We start from the raw sequence: 15,904 nt of genomic DNA on the forward strand, positions 1-15,904 counted from the left end.
GAAGATGATCAGCAGCACCCTGGGGTTAAACCATCTCCTTGATCCAAGGGCAAACTCCAGCTCTACACCCCCAGCAGCAAACAGAGCAGAGCCCTTTGTGGAGGTACCACCAGAAGCCCTCCTGAGCAGGCAGTGGTGAGGGAGCTGAGCCAGGGAGCTGCAGCCAGGGCTGGCTCCAGGGATCTGCAATGCAGCACCAGCTCCAGCCCCAGCACTGCCGAGCACCGGGAGCATCCCAGGCTCCATCTGACGCTGTGCAGCCATCTGCAGCATCTGCTCCCAACCAAACACACGCTGCCGGTGTGTGAGCACTGACTACTAGAAATAAACAGCTCCCAAGGGAATGGGAACAGCCAGAACCACATCCAGCCTGCTTAGCCAGCACATCCCGAGGCACTGCTTCCTGCATGCTGCCACAAATGCCAGGAGAGAGGGTTCTGGAAGCAAAGGAAACACAGCCGGCTGCAGGTCTGGCAGCTGGGTCCCTCCAGGACATCCAGATTGGAGGAAATTAAAGTTTTTATAATGCATGAGGTAAAACACTCAGTTCAGGTATTTTTGTAACTCAATTACTTTGGGAAAAAATCAACCTGGGGAAAACCATACTTTGAAAAGACCAGGACACTTTTCTGCCCAAGCAGACACTTTTGTGTGCTTCTGACTCTCAAAGTTCTGCCTGTTTAGGGGGTGGTTTTGTTTGGTTTTGGCATTTTATACCCCAGTTGGGCTCATGAAATCACAGTTCTGTTCATCACTCCAGAGCCAGAACAGGTCCCAGGGCAGCAGAGCTGACTGACAGCACAGACAGGCAAGTCCTAAACACATCCCTGCATTCCTGCACTTCAGCACCACAGTGTTCTCCACCCTTAGCAGAGCTCACCTGGGGCAGGTATTTTATATAAGTCCTGGGCATATCATTCAGTATCTCCTTTACCATTTTTCCCATTTTTCAAACTCAAGCCCTTCTGCCTTGTGCTGCACATGACAATCCCTTTCAGCTGAAATAAATGACTTCTGTCTACAACCTACATACTAAAATCTGTCAGAGCTTTCCTAAAGCTGCAGCAAAGCAAAGAATCTGAGTATGTGAATTGGCTTCTTGTAATACAAAACCCTTCTGTGTGGGCTGAGCTGAAAAATTCATGTGTTTTCCACCTAACAGAAGTAAACCCCAGAGTCGGGTTCCATCAGCCACCCCAGAACTGCAATTAAAGAATCCAACTTGTGCCCACACTCTGGCTGCTTCTTCCTTTTGTTCTTGTGCATGAAAACCCTGAGAACAAGAGAGAGGTCTCCTGGCCCTGCTCAGCACTCCCATATGATGTGAAAGTGAGAAGACGACCCAAGTAACACAATAAAATGATAAAAACGTTTTTGAAATAGTTCTAATATTCTCACTGTGTAACAATAACAGCAAAACAAAAACAAACAAAAATAATCACAAAAAAATACTTTGTTAAAATAATTATTCTGTTAGTTAAGCAGCCCAGTTCCCAAGAGAGAAATGCTTCAGAGAAAGTCACCCTTCTTCCAGCATCTCCCATTTCTGGAAAGAGCCACATTGAAAGTTCTGATCTCTAAAGACACAGAAGTTTTGTTAATCAAACTGCTGTGTTCACCTTTCCAAACCTGAAATGTCATTCCTCCTCCATCCAAATTTTGAAATCAATTCCTTTTTTGGTTAAAAGCTGCAAGAGCAACAGTTACTGCACACTTACTGCCCAGACTGGAAGTCCTTCTCGTTCACCACAGCACAGTTGGTTAAGGACAGCTCATCAGTGGGACATCTCGCTGCTTGCATAGGCTACAAGAGAGGGGGGGAAAAATGTCAAATAAAATTCTATTTTTTCCTTTACCAAGCCAAGCTCAAGACTTCTGCAAAACCACAAAGCACAAAACAAGTCTCCTGAGTCCTGGCACACTCTAAGAGCCCACTGGTATCAACAAGCCCCTCTTCCAGATTCCTCCAAACATTTCCACGTGCCACAGGTACTTGTATCCCAAACCTCTGCCCTTTGGGACTATTATGTACTTTGCATTTTCTACCCTACCTACATAAATACTTTAAAATTGCCTGGGAGAAAGCCTGCAAGGCAAACACTTGTTAACTTCCCTGGCACTTGGGAAGCTTCCCCAAGTGCTGCCACAAGGCACCAGGTAAGCAGCATTCCCTGGAAGGTGTTTCTTGCCCAGGGACAGGACACTGGGATATTCTGAAGGCCGCTAAAGGAGAGCAGCCTGGAGCCAGAGCAGTTCCCCTACCACCCTGTCCCATAGTGCTAGGCTGGGTCACAGAGCCCACATGGGCAGAAAGGGAGGGATAAAGATGTGACCTTCCCTCCACATTGAACAGAACCCAGAAAACTGGAATTTCAGCATATCCATTCTGCATAAACCCCTTCACCCAGTGCAGTACAGAGCAGCACTGAGAGTCCACAGGAAGGTTTAACCTCAGCCAGCTGCTATTCAACCCCACAATCCCTTTGCATCACTTCTCAGAAGAAACATCACATATGAATATTTTCCACTCTATAGGAAATATCCCAGATCCGTAACAGAGAAGAAATTTAGGTAAAATAGTTAATTCCAGCCTATCACTACGAAAATAATTACTGCAACAAATTTTGTGGGGGAGTCCTCCCCCTCTTTTTATTCTCTAATGTCAGAGGACCAATCCTTTCTCAGCAGTATCTGTTCATTTTTGTCCCTTCCTCTGTTACTCATCAATCAGCAATTAAAAACTGAAATAGCAGCACTCCCAGCCCAAGCTGCCCATCCCCATCATGAGGCATGAGCATGGGGGGAGCACAGTAGAGGGACCTCAGCCCCATTCTACACCCTCACCCCACCTGCTCCTACAGAATTATACCACAAAACAATGGCTGAATGATGAAAATTTGGATCAAAATGCCTCCAGAGGTGGAGAAGGGATGGACAAGGCAGGATGTTTCCATCACCAGCTATGGACTGAAGAAATTTCATTGGGGGAAAAGCTAAACTTGCCCCTCAAGGTGTCATTTTGAGCATCAAACCACAGCTACCTCTGTCAGATACAAATTTGCAGGCAGCACAACAGAAACTATTTGACAGTGTCAACCTATTGCTAAAAGTAATTCAGGAGGGATTTTCTCTTAATACACCCTTAAATCCCAGCAGCAAGCACAGGAAACACACTGATCCCAACACACACATCCAAACCATTTCCCAGGAGTTATTGCCCTGCTCAGCCTTCCTCTCCCAGCCCCTCTGGGACAAGAATCAGAAAAATCCCACCCCCAGTGTGGCCCACAGCCAGCCTGCTCTAAAGCTCAGATCAACTTTTATGGCACAACATGATTTGTCTCCAGTACTTGCTATTTAGAAAAGGACCAACTTATTACTTTTACTGAATAATGCTCAATTGGCCTTGACATATGTGACAACCAGAAAAGATTCCATTTTCAGGCCTGAAGCAGATTTATCTACCTGAATACTGAGTGTAATAAAAGACTCAAAAGTCTTTGTAATAAAATATATTACATCAGTGGATTTATGAGATACACAACCTGTCTGCTGAGGCCTCTTGGCTTGGGGCACTTCACAGCAAACATTCACCACTTTATCACCTCTCCCATCTGCAGGGCACCGTTTTGTGAAGGACATGCCCTGATAAAACGCATTACAGGGGATATTTCTGGAGAAAAGTTGACACGGGGCTCCTGGATTAAACCTTTTTACAGCACTAGTCCTCAGCTGCATTTTTAATCCTCAGTGACAAACTGCTTCCTACACGCCCGGCCAAGCTGCCGTTCCCGTCTGCGCTGGGAACGGCAGCGCTTTAGGAAATGCAGGAACAGCAAGGAATGCATTCCAAACCCAGCAACAACTGCAAGCTCTGCAGCAGAGGAGAGACGATGGCAAAACATCCTTGGGTGTCTGACATGTGAAATAGCATGGCTGCAGCAACAGCACTGGCTGTGCCAACCATCCCAGAGCACGGCTCATCCTCCTCCTGGGGTGTCTGGAGCCTGTTTCTCCCTGGCAGTGACCAACATTTCAGGCAGCATCTCTGCTCCCAGCCCTTCCCTACACACCCTCTCAAGCTCCAAGATTTTGCAGATCTTCAGAACACTGTCTATATTCTGAAAATGTTTTAACATCACACAGCTGAAAGACAGGGGTGTCACTCCTGGGCATGGAGTTCCACAAGGCTCAAGGAAATCTGGTCACGGAAGTGGTGATGATTAAACTGGAAATCACCCAGGCAGGAAGGAGGAACACGCTGCTGTAGGGAGCTGCAGGGGCTTCCTCTTACCTGCCCTCCCTGCAGAGCTCATATCCCAGAGCTGCTGCTCCCAGGGATCCATTCCAGAGACAAGGATCCATTCCTTGTCTCTGTCAAGCGGCTGAGCTGTCACAGCCAGGACATGGGCACAGGCTGCTCCTGAGGAAGCTTTCTTGGCATAAATGCAGCAGTCCAGGGCTGGAACACATGGCTGGCATATGCCAGTGGTGTTGCTGTCAGGAACACTTTAAACTCTTGCATTTTGGGTTCCAGCTTCCCAGGACAGCAGCACAAGGACTCCCAGGACCTGCCCTTCTCCCATCCCACACCCACTGCCAGCACTAACACACCACATCAGGGTATAGGGGCAGAAAAATCCTTGGGAGTATTCCTAGGAATCTCAAAGTAGATTTACACAAACTAATTTTAAGCAAACTGGCAGGTTACTGCTGGCAACCAGGCAAGACAGCTCTAAAAAAACAGAAAGCAAGCTCCTGCAGGTGACACTAGATGCCACCACTGCTGTTACCCACTGGCACTGCCAGGCTGGAGGTGACCCATACACCCTCACAGGCTGCTGCTACACCCACATCCACAACATGGATATATTTGGCTTAAAGAAGGCAAATTGGGGTTAAATTAGGCAAAAGAAATCTTCCCTGCCTCCAGGTATTGTTCTGATTTATGCAAAGAGGAGACTCCAAGGACAGCACAGTCCTAAGGAGGTGACTGCACACTGTTAAACCATTCCCTACAGCATCTATCATCCAACATCAGCCAGGCAGCACCTGCTATTAAACCCAGGCCTGTGCAGAGGCCTGTTCCAGCATTCCTTCTGTCTGCCAAGAGGAAAACAAGATCATATGATGCACTGATAAATCTCACTCTGAGAGACAAACGTGAAGGACTCCACCTCTGGGTTTGTGACAAAGCAGTAACATTGCCTCAAAACCCAGGAGGCTTAATGACACTGGCATATTTTATTTTTACAAAAAAAAGTTGCCCTGAAGAACAAACATAATAGAAACAACCATCCTAACATCTGATCTTTCTGAGATTTTTTTTTTTCCCCCAAAGCTGCAAGGACTCATTTTCCTCCACAGAAAATAAGAAACTCACATGTTCACAAAATCACAGAATAGTTGGGGTTGGAAGGGCCCTTTGGAGATCATTCAAGTCCAAACCTTGGGATATTTTCACACATACATAAACCACACCTTTTGTGTTTTGTAAATTCACCTCTTGTGAATCATTAAGGCTGATGGTAGAGGAAGCCAAGGTAAAACGTTTCTCCCCACAGAGGTAAGGTGGTGGTAATGACTGAAGTGCACTGCTGACAGCTGGTACTGAGAAGAGCTGAAACATTAAGTACTAAGGCAGAGATGCTCCTCATCCAAGACATCTGAACTCATTTCACTTCCTAATGCTGAGCAAGAGATTATGGAACAGCCTCTAAAGCTGAGGCAGGTTTGGCTCTGTGCTCTGTTCTCACATGGTTTGTACAAGACAAATATTGTTCAAGTATTGCATGTTTAAAAATCTCCTTTGTGTAAAACAGACACAGATACACATCCCATGTATATGCAAGTGCACAGAGATGGAATTCCTGGCACACAGGTGTTGGCAGAGGAGTGTTAGGAAACATGACAGCTCTGGGTACTAGACATTTCCATTTCCCAAGCAGAGCCCACTGCCAGCTGCATTGAGATGGGGATTCCCTGCTCCAAAAAACACCCAAAAAGCTTTCCTGTAACAGCTGTTGGGCCAGAAAATCTCCCTGAGCCCAGAGCATCACCACCCAGAGAGGGCAGAGAGCCACCTGTGCAGGTGTAATTCCTGGGAAGCAGTTCAGTCCACTCCCCAGAGCCCAAGCAGAGGCACCTCTGTGGGCTGTGTGGAACCATGGCTGACTCCAAATCAAACACTCACCACCACGAGTCTGCCAATAAAACGAAGTTTGAATACTGACAGGAAGAATTATGATGTCAAAGGAGCTCTGAAGATAAACAGGGAACTGACATGATGAATCACAGATCCTACACATTATCCAGGAGTATGCTCCTGACAGAAAACACACGCACACAGCTCTGCCTCCGTCTCTGGATCCAAGGACACCAGGAGCCGAGGTGGATGTTACACCTGGGGCTGCACACAGGGGACAACCAGCAGCTCCAGCAGGAGGATGAGCTGCAGAGCTGGCTCAGCACCAACCAAACTCCCAGCACAGGGGAGCCCAAGGACTGTGCCTGCTCCCTACAGCCACACAGCCACAACACACCACAGAGCTGAGCAACAACTCAACACTGAAGGGCACAAAACAGCATAAAACAAAAATGGGAATAAAACAGCAACACCAGCAGAGCTCCTGGCTGGCAGGTAAGAGTGGATTCCTGACCTGGAGGGGAATCTGGTTATGTCACAGGGAGAAACAGTAAAGACAAAACCAAGGCTCCTATAAAGAACAATTCTGTAATATTCATAAAAGGAATAACAACATGATGTCATAATCAGGGACTCAGGAACACAAGTTGTCCTAAATGCTGTGGTTCTAAATAATTTTGAAAATTAACTAGGGAAGTTTAGCAGCTTGCAGAGGGTTTTTCTGGACATGCCAAAAAAATATTGAATAAAGCTTCCATACTTCTGCAGCCACAAGAGATCAACCTACAAGGAACTTTTTGGACCAGCAGGCCTGGCCAGACAGGCCTTTCCAGACCTGCAGTGGCTGTGCTGGCAGGATAAGCTGCTGTCCCTGGAACACAGCCCTGACTCACTGCTCAGGCCTGACCATTCCACCTGCTCTACATGACCTCTGTTTGTTTGCTGGAAGTTTTTATTCTCTTCAGGAAGGAGCTGCATTCTCTCTTGACAACTAACTCAGAAATACCAATTTTCTTCTCCTAATAAAGAGGAACGTATTGGGAAGCTAAAATCTCAGAACTAATATTCACATTTTTTATGAAGCCAGGGCTGAAACAGCTCAGAGGAGAGAGGGAAGAGCTCCCATCAGCACCTCCCGCACCACTCAGGGCTGGAAATGAAACAGGGAATGTTCTCCCTGCATTGTCTGCCCGTGGCAGCAGTAACGTCCTTGTCTGGCAAGAGCTCAGATGGGCAGCAGGAGACAGCAGACACTCCTCACTGGGCACTCTTTATCAAACACTCAACACATTTCCCTGTTTCTCTGACAGCAGCCCTGTGTTCTCTGGGTCTGAATCTGGAAATTACTGCCTGTCCTGGCACTCCAGAGCCACTTTATCAGGGCAGGAGGGCCTCTCCCACACATGAAGGATATTGGGTTTTACTGCCACTTCCCTTGGTTTGCAAAGTTGAAATGAACTCAGATCTGCAGGGGTGGCTCTGTCACTCCAGCGTTGTTCACCTGCAGTTAACCAGGTGCTCACAGCTTTGGGAATCTGGCTCTGCTATTGCCAGTATTTGCCAACATCAGGAGAAACACAATTTACAGTCCCAAGAACAAAGAGATCCAAGGGTTTGCCTGATCCATCAGAGCAGGAGAAACAAGAGTGCTAAAGGAGAGCTTCCCCAAGCAGAGGATCTGCAGTCGAGTTACACAGTTTGCTCTGCCCTAAGATGTCCTTCTCCAAATCAGCTCTTCACAATATGATCAGTGACTTTAGGAAATACACCTGGACCTGAGCTGCTGTGCCACAGAACTAGGGAGCTGACAGCTCAGCAGGACCAGCAGCTCCACCTTCCTATTAAGCAATAATGACCCAGGATATGTGCATTTTAATTAACACATCCATTTTTTGAGTGAATGTTACTTCACATTCCTTTCTCAAGCCAGGATCATCAATTTAATTACAGGGAATTGTTGCTTGTTGGGTTGCATCTAAACATCTTTGAAGAATTCCAAGGGAATGAACCACCACACCACCAGAGTAAGCTGTGGGCCTGGGATGCAGGTCACAGGATTTTGCCACAGGAGCAGTGAGGACACCTCAGGGATGCAAATTTCATCCCATTTATTTAAGGGACAATGTGAATACATGTTAATGTTAAAAATATCCCCCTTGGAATTTGCCCTGTGAAAGCCCAGGGTGTTGCTGTCCCTGAGGATTTACAGCTCAGCCCAGCCACTGAACTCCCCACGACTCTGATGTACCAAACACCACCCAGTCATCAGCAGCTCAGGATGCAGCAGCTTCAAGTATTGCTCTATTTTTTACACAAAAAGCACATGACACAACTCCAGGGCATCAATTACTCCAGATTTTCTGATAGAAGGTCACTGCTTTATTGCATCCCAGGAGACTGGAGGAACGTGTTAAATCTCTTCATACTTCAAACCTCTGACCTCCCTGAGGGCAGGATGTGCCTGCACAGGAAGGAGCAGAGCAGGAGTGCCTGAGGAGCTGCTTACCCAGCCTTGGTTTATGAGCAGCAGCACAATCAGCTGGCTCAGACACGGTTCCAGGGCACTGCACCGGAAGCTCTTCCATTAATTTTAGCAACTGGGTTTCTTATTTGGCTTTTTTTGTTCACAGACCTTCTCCAACACTGCTCTCCAATTCCTGGGGGTCTGAAAACCTTCTGGAGATGGTCAATATGGGTGTTTCATCACAAAACTCTGGTCTCTGCCAGAGAACCTCCCTGATGTGAGACAGCATCCTGCAGAGCCCCCAGGCTGAACCTCATCCCTCTAAAAGCTACTGCAGTTCCCAAGATCTCTGTCCCACTGCTCAGGGCAGTGGCTGCATCAGCTCTCCCTAAAGCTCATTCTGCACTTGTGAGGGCACCTGAACATGTCCACCAACCCAGAATCAAAGAAAGATCACTCCATGACATGGGGATCTACATTCTAGCTGTTTTCATAGGAATCAATGGTAATTTCATTGCACTGAAACTATGTCCTGCCTGGTGGGTAATTCAGCACAACAGAAGTGCCACTACTTTCTAGGGACTGCTTTTCTGTGGACTCAAGATAATCTGATTTTATGCCAGAACTTCTTCCGAATTCAATCAGGGTTTATCTTGAGCCTCGGGGTCTTCTCCTGAATTACCTCTGTGGTCTAAGGCACAGAACCCAGAGCAAGAGGGGAAAAGAGATCTTGCAGTGCTCTGGGGAAAACAAAAGTTTAAAAGTAATACTTAAGAAATTAATATTTTAAGTGATCCTCAAAAAGATTCTCTGACTTTTTTACAAGAGTTTTTCCTACTAAAAAAAAAATATTACCTAAGTTTAAATATTCTGGCAGGTCCACATAACAGAAGAGGTGTGACACACCAGCACCCCAAAAACTGGAGATGGAGAGGCAGCATTGACATCTCCCTTTGGCAGTGACCTTTTAAGCACAAGCTTAGGACACACTGCTTCTACAATACTGAGCCAAGCAACAAATGAATCAAAGATGACAGGGACATATATCCCATGCCCACCAACATTCACATGGTCATCAAAATTTTATTCTAAATAATTTTAGAGTTTTTAACAAATTATGTGACTTTATTTTAAATAATTCAGCAAGGCAGAAGTCCTGAAAGCAGGCCACAAGTTGATTTGTGATGATTTCACAAGACAGTTATGAGATTGCAGAAGTGATCACAGAAACAGAGATTCAGATAGAGTTTTCTCTCATTTCCCTGAAACATTGCTAAAAACCCATTTCTTCATATTACACACTAGGAAACACTAAAAAAAACTAAGTGACGATAGCAGGAACAGTACCAGGCTGCAAGAAGGAACTAAGTTGATTCATAAACGTTTCTTTAGTTGCCTGACAACGCCTGCATCTCTGAAGGCTGGTTCCATATGTTATCAGAAATCACCTTACAGCTTTAATCCATAAACATAAAGTCTAGACCCCATTACTTCAAAGTCCTTACCAAACCATCCAACCTAAAACCACACTGTCTACATTTTAAGTATTTTTAAACAAGTCAAGCTAATAATAAGCCAAATGTTATTAATTGTCTAGCACTGTTTCAGGTATATTATTATATTTATATATTTATGGATATATGCACATATTTATGGATTAAATGTTTATATTTATTTATTAAATACATAAATATGTATGTATTAAATGTATATATTTATGGATTAAATGTTAGGAAGGAATTGTTCCCTGTGAGGGTGGGCAGGCCCTGGCACAGGTGCCCAGAGCAGCTGTGGCTGCCCCAGGATCCCTGGCAGTGCCCAAGGCCAGGCTGGACAGGGCTTGAAGCAACCTGGGACAGTGAAAGGTGTCCCTGCCATGGCAGGGGTGGCACTGGGTGGGTTTAAGGTCCCTTCCAACACAAACCATCCTGGGATCTGTGCTGGCTGCAGGAAGCACAAGAGAGCAGGGTTAGGTCAGCAATGCCTTTGGCACCACAGAACACCAAAGGACTCCATCTGTTCTTCACCACCTTCCCACTCCTGCTGCACCTCTGGATTGGACACCTGGTGTCACCAGATGCCAGCAGGACCCCGTGCTCAGGCTCTCGAGAGGAGTGACAGCACCTGCAGCATCAGACACCATCCACACCTGAGTGAATCCAAAACCATTTCCAACCCAACACAGAGGGAATCTCTTCTGAGGAGCCAACAGGCCAGAATCTGCTCTCACTGGGCTAAAGGCAACACTGCCCCAAAGGACCCCCAAGCAGCAGAGGAACAAAAATGTGTGTGCTACACCAGTGACACCCCCTAAAACAGCCATTATTTCTAACCATGAACAGTTACACAAGTTCAGCTATCACAAAACTCATATTCCTTAAAGAAAACCACACCGGTGTCTCTGCTGAGGGATCCTCACCAACATCCACACAGGGTGTGTGCAGCCCTGCCACCTGCCCCAGCCCAGTCCCATGGAGCTCTCCAGCCTGTGCAGACACAGGCAGAAATACAGATTGTGCTGGATCCACAGCTTGACACTCACTGGAACAAGGCACAGGAATCATAGGCCTTTCTAGATCCCTTTGGGAACTAATTCCTGATGTAGTTCAAATCAATTAGTTACAGACAGCGCCAGTGAACTTCCAGGGGTCCACTTGGTACAAGAGGTGCATAACCAGCTACAGACACAGCAGCTTCCAACCATTCCCTCTCCTGCAGATGCCTCACTGCTCTGCCTGCATGCCTAATGATCCCCATGCAGAGACACAGAATAAATTATTACAGAAACAGCCATTATTTCTAATCATCATAAACTGTTTTTCCTGTAAACTTCAATCACTGCTAATCACCATCTCTTCCTTGCCATGGAGAGACCCAGTGCAATTAGGAGAGCAGAGTAACACACCTGAAACAGCATCACACCATTAATCAGATTTGGCTTATCATTCACCTGAATTATTCAAAATGTTACTAGAAGTTTAAATATTTTGTCTCTCTAGTACATCAGGACAGCCATTCATTTTTCCCTGTGAGAATGTACAAGCACAAATCAAATCACACGAGTCCAATAAAAGAGATTAAGCTCTGAATGCATTGCAGAACAGATTTGCAGGGCAGGAGGAGTCACTGAAGCTCCTCTTCCCATCCTGCAGGTTGAAGCACCTGTTAAAAACGCTGACAACAGAACAGCACCTGTGTTGCAGCATCAGCCTCACCTGTTGTGCCTGGAGATATCACACACCTCCATCCTCCCACCAAGTGTTCCGTGTTTACCCCGACACAGCCCCGGTGTCGCAGCCCGAGCGGGCGCTGCTGCCTGCTCCCCCTGCTCCTCACCCTCCCCAGCGCTGCTGCTGGCCCACGGGCCAGCTGGAAGGAGCAGGCAGCTCCCTCGGTAACTCACGTGGAAAGCAACTGAAGGATCAGACCCAGCTTGGAGAGTGAGATGGAACACTCAGCTTAAGGACTCTCTTTGCAGCATTAAATAACCTGATAGTTCTGCAACAACTGCATTTGCAGGCAAATCATGAAAACACTGAATACTAAGAAGCTTCCTGATAACACAAGGAGAGCATCACCCATCCAACTGCCAGATTAGGAGGCAACTAAGCATCAATCTTTCCTTTAAATTCACATAAATCCCCCTTTCCTTCAGCAGGCTTCCAAGCTGGTCAAATAAAGGCACATTTTCTCGGGTTTTTAGTAGCAGAAAAGCTCAAAGCAGAAGAATAAAGTTGAAGAATAAAGCGTTCTCCTTCCTCCCCACATCCCCAGTCACCAATCCCAGCACTCAGAGCATGCACCACGGTGCTCCCTGAGGACACAGCTGCGAGGGCTCAGAGGAGCAGAGCCAAGGCAAGACAACTGCAGCTGGGTTGGTTTAGGCCCAGGGAGTCTCAGAAGCACGTCCAGTGCAGGTAAAACCATCTTACCACTGACCAGAGCATGGGGCTCCTGTTCTGGGCAATAGAAAGCTGAAAAAAGCCAGGCAGGGCTCACAGATTTCCCTGGGTTAGCGTAAAGGGTGAGATGAAGAAAAAGGGGTGCAAGGAAGAAGGTGAGACCAAGAATCTGGAGCAGGGACAGAGGAAAAGCTCTTAAGGAGAGACAGACCACAAAACGTGGGGTTTTTCTCAATTACTCAGCACATTTCAGGGGTGGCACTGGAGCACCTGTGATGCACAGCACGTCACCGGGCCAGACTTCTCACCCCTGCTCTGCACCACAGCACTGCACCAACTGCCCTCCATCCCCCAGCCCAGCACAATGCAAAAAACACGTGGAAAACCAATTCCTCAGCATTTCAACCACTGAATTACTTGGCCTAGAGACAAGACTCCAGAGAGGCAAGCACTAATGAAAAATGTGACTTTCCCAAGCTGATACCCAGCAAAGCATGACTGAGCTCCTGGCAAAGAGCAGAGCAATCCAAACACATCCTGCAGCACCTGGACACCTGAAAAAGAAAGGATGTGCAGGCACCACGAGAAGGGATTTCACAGACAAGGCTGTTCCTTCCCATTTTAAAGCCTTTCTGGCCACTTGCTGATGTGATCTATCACGAATAAGGCATTTTTTTATCTTTTCAATTAATACAGAATAAAACCATTGCACAGCCCTAAAGGTCTTTCCACACAATGAAAGGTGGACACCTGGCTGGTTCCTACAGGAGAAAATCTCTACATATTCCAGGGCACCAAGGGGTCACCAGGGCCTCATAGCACCTTTAGGGACCCTAAAATCTTGCTGCATACCCTGTGGAGACAGGGGACCCACAGAGGCCCCTCAAGGAATCCCAAAATTCTGCCCCATGTCCCAAAGCACCAAGGGATCACCTCCTATCACAGCATCCCGAAAGGTCCCTGCCCACAGGGAGAGGGGTCACGAGAGCTTCACAGCACCCTGGGACACCCTAAATCCTGACAGCAGCACCACAACACCCCTGAGCTTCCCTGCACCATCAGGAGACCCCCCAATCCTGCCCCATACCGCAGGGAGAGGCAGCACCCCAACTTCTGAGCGAGCCCTAGATGCTCATTTCACAGCACCAAGGGGTCACCACAGCCTCTGAGCATCCCCAAGAAACCCCAAAATCCAGCTCTGCACCCCACAAGACCACTACAACCTCACGGCACCCTTAGGGAACCCTAAATCCTGCCTCACACCCCTATGGAGAGGGTCACCCCGGGCTCACAGTGCTCCTGAGGGAACCCCCAGTCCTGTCCCACACCCCACGTTGCCAAGGGGCGGCCGGGGTCTCACAGCACCCCTGAGGGACCCTAAAATCCTGCCCCACAGAGAGACGGGTCAGCCTTGCCCCGGCTCCTGAAGGAACCCCAGTCCTGTCCCACAAGCCACATCACCAAGAGGTCACCTCAACCTCTCGAAGCCCCCGGGGAACAACGAGAGAGAGGTGATACCCCAGCCCCCCACACCACTGGGCAGGGGGGTCTCCACAGCCTCACAGGACCGTCAGGAACCCCCACACCGCTGGGGAAGAGGGGGTCACCACAGCCTCACAGCACAGCCGGGGGACCCCCCAGAGCTGAGCAGCCTCCTGGCAGCGGGGCTGTGAGAAGCTCCCAAAGCCGCGGTGGCGCAGGGAGGAGCAGGAGCGGAGGAGGGAGCAGGGGATGGGCGATAGCGGCCGGTCCGTGTCCCCCCCACTTACCCGCCCCGCCATGTTGCCGCAGCGCCGACCGACAGGCCCTCCCCGCGGCCGCCAGGGGGCGGTGCAGCGCAGGCGCCGCGGCGCCTGGGGGCGGGGCCTGGAGAGTAGAGAGGCCACGCCCCCTGTGCCGTTCTGGCTCTCCATTGGTCGCTCCGCCCGCCGCTCAAGGCACTGACTGTTGCGTCACTGAACGACCCGCCTATCGGCCTGGCTGTGAGGGGCGGGGAGTGTTGCTGTCAATCATCGGGAAAGCTGCGGTGATTGGTCGATGGCGAGGGGTGGGCGGGGCCGAGGGCTCCGGGCGGTCCCGGTATTCCCGGGGATGCTGCGGGCGGCGAGCGCGGGTTCGGGGGAGGCGAGGGTGGGACACGGGCGGTGCCCGGCCGGGAGCGCGACGGCAACCTGGAGGGGATCGGCTGGTCCCAGTCCCGGTTCCAATCCCGGTCCCGGTCCCTATCCCGCGGTGCAGCGGGACGGGCCGAGCGCCATGGTGTGAGAGTGAGCGGGGCCGGGCCGCCCCTGCGCCCTGCTTTAATTCTTTAAATTATTTAATTCTATTTTAATGTCGTTTTAAGTAAATAATATTTAATTAATAATAATTAAATAAATTTAATCGAATATCAATAATGTTTATAATAATTGATCATCATTTTATAGTAATATTAATATATTAATGATAATATTCACATTATATACAGTACATTGTAATATATATTACATTATATATTGTAGCATATTGTATGTTATAATATTGTATTAATATAGTATGCTATATTTTTATATATAGTAAAACATAATAATAATTTAACATTTTTAATTGTATATTTTTTTTAAAGTTTAATTATTATTACAATAATAATTTAACATTTTTAATTGTATATATTTTTTAAAAGTTTAATTCTGTTTTAATTTAATTTTTAATCTGGCTTTGATTCTGTTCCTTCCCCAAAGAGGGCTGTGGTGGGTTTCCCACTTCTTTTCCTAAATGCCAAACTACCACAAGGCACAGCAGCTGTTGTAAACCAGGCATTGTGGTCTCCTTCAATGACATCTAATGGCTTAACTGTTTTCCTGGACTTGCCATCCGTCAGCAGCTGGCTGACACTAATGTTTGTTTATATTGGTGATAACAGTCACAGGTGTGTGGTAATGGGAGCTCAGAGCTGCCACCAAACCCCTCAGGAGTGTCACACCCGGACATGGCTCATTCCTGGGGAGGATCTCAGGGCTCCTCCAGCCCATCGCTCACCTCACGGTGTCTGCTCTGCTCCCACAGCCAGGTCCTGTCTGAGCACTGAGAGCTTCCAGCTTCAGCATGTGGATCCAGAGGGGATTGTCTTGGAGCAGTGCTTTGCTCTGGAGAAGCAGATCACACCGGAGGAGAGGTGCTGAGAGGTGACAGAGCTCATCCCCCTGTGTGATGTTCAGCCAGGGATGAGATCCCAGCTGTGCTCTGAGGAAGGTGATGACAAGCACTCCAACCCCAAAGCTCAGTGGTGTCTGCAAAGCCAACCCAAATATCCTGGGAGCTTTAATGCATTGGAAACTTGTTATAGCAGCTTCCTGCGTGGGCTTTGACAGCATAATAAAATATTAATACTGATTGTAACTGCTGGTTACTGCC

At 47.9% G+C, this 15,904-nt stretch overlaps 1 protein-coding gene and 1 long non-coding RNA gene across 3 annotated transcripts in view; one reads left to right on the plus strand and one right to left on the minus strand.

The window, feature by feature from the left end:
* Positions 1 to 14,340, minus strand: part of NSF (N-ethylmaleimide sensitive factor, vesicle fusing ATPase) — a 73,275-nt gene extending 58,935 nt beyond the window's left edge. For both annotated transcript variants that reach the window (XM_058857962.1, XM_058857963.1), the window contains exons 1-2: positions 14,281 to 14,340; positions 1,719 to 1,804 (exon numbers count right to left, since the gene is read on the minus strand). In XM_058857962.1, coding sequence (XP_058713945.1) covers positions 1,719 to 1,804; positions 14,281 to 14,292 — 98 coding nt within the window. In that variant the 5' untranslated portion in view covers positions 14,293 to 14,340. The remainder of the gene's footprint in view (positions 1 to 1,718; positions 1,805 to 14,280) is intronic.
* A 301-nt stretch (positions 14,341 to 14,641) lies between these two features.
* On the plus strand, positions 14,642 to 15,889 carry LOC131589016 (uncharacterized). Its single transcript, XR_009279686.1, has 2 exons — positions 14,642 to 14,778; positions 15,557 to 15,889. It is a non-coding gene; the product is annotated as an uncharacterized LOC131589016 (long non-coding RNA).
* The last annotated feature ends 15 nt before the right edge of the window (positions 15,890 to 15,904 follow it).

The sequence above is a fragment of the Poecile atricapillus genome, chromosome 27, assembly GCF_030490865.1.
Source record: "Poecile atricapillus isolate bPoeAtr1 chromosome 27, bPoeAtr1.hap1, whole genome shotgun sequence".
Taxonomy (NCBI): domain Eukaryota; kingdom Metazoa; phylum Chordata; class Aves; order Passeriformes; family Paridae; genus Poecile; species Poecile atricapillus.